Source organism: Trichechus manatus, unplaced genomic scaffold (assembly GCF_000243295.1).
Source record: "Trichechus manatus latirostris isolate Lorelei unplaced genomic scaffold, TriManLat1.0 scaffold00068, whole genome shotgun sequence".
In the NCBI taxonomy this organism is placed as follows: Eukaryota; Metazoa; Chordata; class Mammalia; order Sirenia; family Trichechidae; genus Trichechus; species Trichechus manatus.
Window position 1 is genome coordinate 9262704 of NW_004444004.1, and position 6000 is coordinate 9268703.

The following is a 6000-nucleotide window of genomic DNA, read 5'->3' on the forward strand; positions in this document are numbered from 1 at the left end:
AAATAAAATATTTATTAGGTACCCATGTTAAATGTACCGAGATTATTCTCTTAAATGTTCTCAAAACAAAAGAACACCTGACATACTCTTCATTATCTAAAAATTATAAATGTAATACACTCAATATATGAAGTGCCAATAACATCCCACCCTCAGCAGCACATGGAACTCTTCCTGTATTAAAAATGGACTTGCATTGATTTAATACTCATTCACACAATGTCTTTCTCATTGTCAATAACAGACATCTGGAGAAAGCCTAGCCAGAGGGAGAACTGGTGTTTGACCAAGAAATAGAACAAAGCAAGCCTGTGACCTTCAAATCAATACACTGATTTAACCAAACACTATATAATTCAAATCGGTTCTAAAGTGTTCACAAATATCCCAAGTAATTTGGAATCTGATAAAAAGAACACTTTATACACATGTCCAGTACTTAGAAAAAATTGTTTAAAATGTATCTATTGCTATCAAACTAAAAAGAATATCAGCAAAGAAATCAGATACACAGTTAACAGCCAGGAATATAAAAGAGATATGTAATCAATATTAAATATGATGACTATATGCTTATAAAATATTCTGTTAAGTGAATTTAATTTTGTATTTCCCTCCTAGGTATTTCTTATTATTGGTTAATGGTCCCTTGAAATAGATCTTAACAGGGTCCTAGTGTTTACTCAAAACATCATATAATTTATTTGACAATCTGTAAATAATTGGATTTAATGATTATAAAATTTGCCTGCATAAATCTCATTACTGAAAAGAATACCTGTTCTTCTGCTCTTGCTGCAATAACTGAGCGGCTATTTTCCTCAAATCAGTTACTTCCTTCAAATCATCATCCTCTTCCTCTGCAAGTAACTGTTCTTTCTCAAGTCTGAAAGGTGACACAAACATGGTTACCCAAAAATTAAGGCAGACTATATTTTGTGCGAGCTTCCAGAAGTAGAAGCCATTTTCTCTTTTTTCTCTTTCTTCCTTTTTATTTTTTAAGCAGTAACTTCCCATTCTCCCCTCCCCCCAACCCTATAACAACTAATCTACTTTTGTTTCTATGCACTTGCCTATTCCAGATATTTCATATAAGTAGGGTTATACAATATTTGTCCCTTTGTATCTGGCTTATTTCACTTAATATAATGTTTTCAAGGTTCATCCATGTTGTGTTGTTGTTGTTGTTAGGTGCCGTCTAATCAGTTCTGAACTCACAGCGACCCTTCAGGACAGAGTAGAACTGCACCAAAGGGTTTCCAAGGAGCGAGCAGCTGGTGGATTTGAACTGCCATGCCAACCTTTTGGTTAGCAGCCGAGCACTTAACCACTGTGCCACCAGGGCTCCCATCCGCGTTGTAGCATGTATCAAAACTGCATTTCTCTTTATGGCTGAATAATATTCCATTGTATGGATATGCCACACTTTGTTTATCCATTCATCTGTTGATGGTCATTTAGGTTGCTTCTACCTTTGTTGGCAACTGTGAATAGCAGAGCTATGAACATTAGTGTACAAGTATCTGTTTGAGTCCTTGCTTTCAATTCTTTAGGGTATATATCCAGGTGTATAATTTGGTGAGTCATACGGTAATTCTATGTTTAACTTTTTAAGGAACAACCAAATTGTTTTCCACAGCAGTAGCACCATTCTACATTTCCACCAGCAATGGATGATGATCCCAAATTCTCCACATCCTTTCCAATACTTATTTCCACTTTTGTAATAAAGGAGTCTTTGGGTGGTGCAAATGGTTAAGGAGCTTGACTGCTAACTGAAGGTTGGAGATTTGAGTCTACCCAGAGGTGCCTTGGAAGAAAGGTCTGGTGTTCTACTTCCGAAAAAGTACCCATTAAAAACCCTATGGAGCAGTACTCTGTTTATGCTGACACACGCGGGGTTGCCATGAGTCAGATCTATGGAAACTTTTAGTGGGTGTAAAGTAGTATCTCACTGTGGCTTTGATTTGCACTTCCCTAATGACTAGTGATACTAAACATCCTTTCATGTGCTTATTGGCCATCTGTATATTTTCTATGGAGAACTGTTTATTCAAATCTTTGGCTCATTTAACAGGGTTGTCTTTTTGTTGTTGAGTTGTAGGTGTTCTTTATATATTCTGGATATTAAACCTTTATCTAATACATGGTTTCCAAATATTTTCTACCATTCTGTCGGTTGTCTTTTTAGTTTCCTAATAATGTCCTTTGACTTACACAGAAGTTTTTAATTTTGATGAAGTCCAATTTATCTACTGTTTATTTTGTTGCTGGTGCTCTTAGTGTCATATCTAAGAATCCACTGCCAAAAACAAGATCCTAAAGCTTTACCCCTATGTTTTTGTCTAAGAGTGTTATTGTTTTAGCTCTTATACTTAGGCTATTTAATCCATTTTGAGTTAATTTTCATACATGGTGTGAGGTATGGGTCCAACTTCATTCTCTGGCATGTAAAGATCAGCTGTTCCAGCACCATTTGCTGAAGAGACTATTCTTTCCACCCTGAGTGGATTTGGCACCCTTCATCAAAAATTAATTGGCCATAGATGTATAAGTTTATTTCTAGGCTCTCAAATCTATTCCATTGGTCAATATGTCTATCCTTAACAGCCACAAAAATGGACTCAAATATACCAACAACCATGAAGACGACGCAGGACTGGGCAACATTTCGTTGTTATACATAAAGGTCACCATGAGTAGGAGCCAACTCAATGGCAACTAACAACAACAACAACATATGTCTATACTTACACCAGAACCACACTGTTTTGATTATCATAGCTTTATAATATGTTTTTTAATATAGGGAAGTGTGAATCCTCCTACTTTCTTTCTTCTTTTTCAAGATTGTTTTGGCTATTTGGGGTTCCTTCCAATTTCTTATGAATTTGAGGGTTGGTTTCTCGTTTACGGAAAAAAGGTTATTAGAAGTTTGATAGGGATTGTGTTGAAAATGTAGACCACTTTGCGTAGTAATGACATCTTAACAATATTAAATCTTCGAATCTATGAACGCTGGATGTCTTTCAATTTATTTAGGTCTTCTTTAATTTCTTTCAGCAATGCTTTATAGTTTTCAGTGCACAAATCTTTCATCTTCCTGGTTAAATTTATTCATAGGTATTTCATTTCTTAGATGCTGTTGTAAATGGAATGGTTTTTTTTTTTATTACCTGTTCATGTCATTCATTGCTGGTGTATAGAAACACAACTAATTTTTTTTTCATATTTTTATCATTTATTTTACATTCCTTGTTGTTGTTGAAAATATACACAGCAGAACATACACCAATTCAACAATTTCAACATGTACAGTTCAGTGACATTGATTATATTCTTTGAGTTGTGTAACCATTCTCACCCTCCTTTTCTGAGTGGTTCCTCCCCCATTAACATAAACTCACTGCCACCTAAGTTTCCTATGTAATCTTTCAAGCTGCTGTTGTCAATTTGATGCCATATAGACAGATCTTAAAAGAGTACAATGCTCAAGGCAGACATTCTTTACTAGTTAAGCTAAACTACTGTTTAGATTTTAAGAAGATTTCAGGCGATACTTTTGGTTTAAAGTTCAAAGATTATCTCACGACAATAGTTTCAGGGGTTTATCCAGCCACCATGGCTCCAGAAAATCTGGATTCTATGAGAATTTGAAATTCTGTTCTGCATTTTCCCCCCTTTGATCAGGATTCTTCTATAGAATCTTTGATCAAAATGTTCAGTAGTGGTAGCCGGGCACCATCAAGTTCTTCTGGTCTAATGGCAAAAGGAGTAGTTGTTTATGGAGGTAATTAGCCACACCTTCCATTTCCTCCTCTTATTCCTGAATCTGCTTCTTCCTCTGTTGCTCCAGGTGAATAGAGACAATTGCTGTGCCTTAGATGGCCAGCTGAAAGCTTTTAAGACCTCAGGTGCTACGCAACGAAGTATGAGATAGAACAGAAGTGCTAAACATGTTATTAGGCCAATTAACTGGGATGTCCCATGAAACTATGACCCTAAACCTCTAAACTAAGGAACTAAATCCCATAAGTTGTTTGGTTGTAAATAAGCAGCCTCAGTATGTATGTATGTATGTATCCATCTATTTATTTATGTCATTGTTGTAAATATATCTAGAAACACAACTTATTTTTTGAATGTTGATCTTGTACCCTGTGACTCAGTTAAATTTTTTTATTAGGTCTAGTAGGTTGCAGATTTTGGGGGGATTTTCTATATATAGGATGCATCCCTGGTGGCACAGTGGTTAAGAGCTTGGCTGCTAACTAAAAGGTCAGCAGTTCAAATCCACCAGCCGCTCCTTGGAAACCCTATGGGACAGTTCTACTCTGTCCTACAGGGTCGCTATGAGTCAGAATCTACTCAATGGCAACGGGTTTGGTTTTATATATAGTTAGTTTAACTTCTTCCTTTCCAATATGGATGCTTTTTCTTTCTTTCTTTTTTCTTTATACTAACTGTTTTGGCTATAATTTCCAGTAGAATGTTGAATAGCAGTGGTGAATATGGGCATCTTTGTCTTATTACTGATCTTAGGGGGAAAATATTCAGTCTTTCACCATTGAGTATGATGTTAATTATGTGTTTTTCATAAATTCCTTTTATTCTGTTGAGGAATTTCCATTCTATTCCTAGTTTTCTGAGTGTTTCTATCATGAAAGAGTGTTGGATTCTGTGAATGCCTTTTCTGCATCAACTGAGGTAATCATGTGACTCTTTTTTATCATTCTATTGATGTGATGTATTACACGGAATTTCTTATGTTGAACTACCCTTGCATTCCTGGGTAAATACCACTTGATCGTGGTGTGTAATTCTTTTAATATGCTATTAGATTCAGTTTTCTAGTATTTTGTTGAGAAATTTTGCATCTATATTCATGAGGGATATTGGTCTGTAAGTTTTCTTGTGGTGTCTTCATCTGGCTTTAGTATCAAGGTAATACGGGCCTCACAGAATGAGTTAGGGAAATGCTCTCTCCTCTTGTATTTTTCATAAGAGTTCGAGAAGGATTAGTGTTAATTCTTTAAATGTTTTGTAGAATTCACCAGTGAAGCCATCTGGTCCTGGATTATTCTTTGTTGGGAAGTTTTTTATTATTGATTCAATCTCTTCACTTGTTATACATCTCTTAAGATTTTCTATTTCCTCCTGAATCAATTAGGTACTTTGTATGTTTCTAGGAATTTTTCTATTGCATCTAGTTATCTAATTTGTTGGCGTATAATTGTTCCTAGTATTCTATTATAATCCTTTTTATTTCTGTATGGTCAGTAGTAATGTCTCTTCCTTCATTTCTAATTTTAGTTACTTGTTTCTTCTCTCTCTCTTTTTTTTGTCAGTCTAGCTAAAGATTTGTCAATTTTGTTAATCTTTTCAAAGAATCATCTTTTGGTTTTGTTGATTCCACTGTTTTGCTATTCTCTATTTCATTATCTCTAATCTTTATTATTGCCTTCCTTCTGGTAGCTTTGGGCTTCATTTTCTCTTCTTTTTCTAGTTTCTCAAGGACCATTTTCATTTTTAATACCATGTGCAAGCTAAAATCCTAATATTTAGTGTTAAAACACTAAAATAAGAAATAGGGAATTGTCCAATATCAAAACACATGTCTATCCTCTCAATATGAAATGTGGCACACTAACAACATAGTTAATAGTTATCAAAGAAAAGCATACTACCAGTCTGTAATTTCTGCAATGTGTAATGGTCATAGTAATTTAACAATACTTATTGCTGAGTCTTGAGTGTAATAAGCACTGCAGAGCTCTATATGGCATGTCTTTATAAATAAATTTAAAATGTTATGAAACTTTGGTGAGTAGCGTCTGAGGTCTCAAAAGCTTGTGAGCAGCCATCTAAGACACTCCACTGGTCTCACCCCTTCGGCAACAAGAGAGAATGAAGAAAACCAAAGACACAAGGGAAAGATTAGTCCAAAGGACTAATGGACCACAACTACCACAGCCTCCACCAGACTGAGTCCAGCACAAC

The 6000-nt window shown here is 35.3% G+C and overlaps 1 protein-coding gene across 2 annotated transcripts in view; it reads right to left on the reverse strand.

Annotated features, from left to right (window-relative positions):
- LRCH2 (leucine rich repeats and calponin homology domain containing 2) overlaps positions 1-6000 on the reverse strand; it is a 107096-nt gene that overhangs the window by 40015 nt on the left and 61081 nt on the right. For both annotated transcript variants that reach the window (XM_004379790.1, XM_004379789.1), the window contains exon 11: positions 779-886. In XM_004379790.1, coding sequence (XP_004379847.1) covers positions 779-886 — 108 coding nt within the window. The remainder of the gene's footprint in view (positions 1-778; positions 887-6000) is intronic.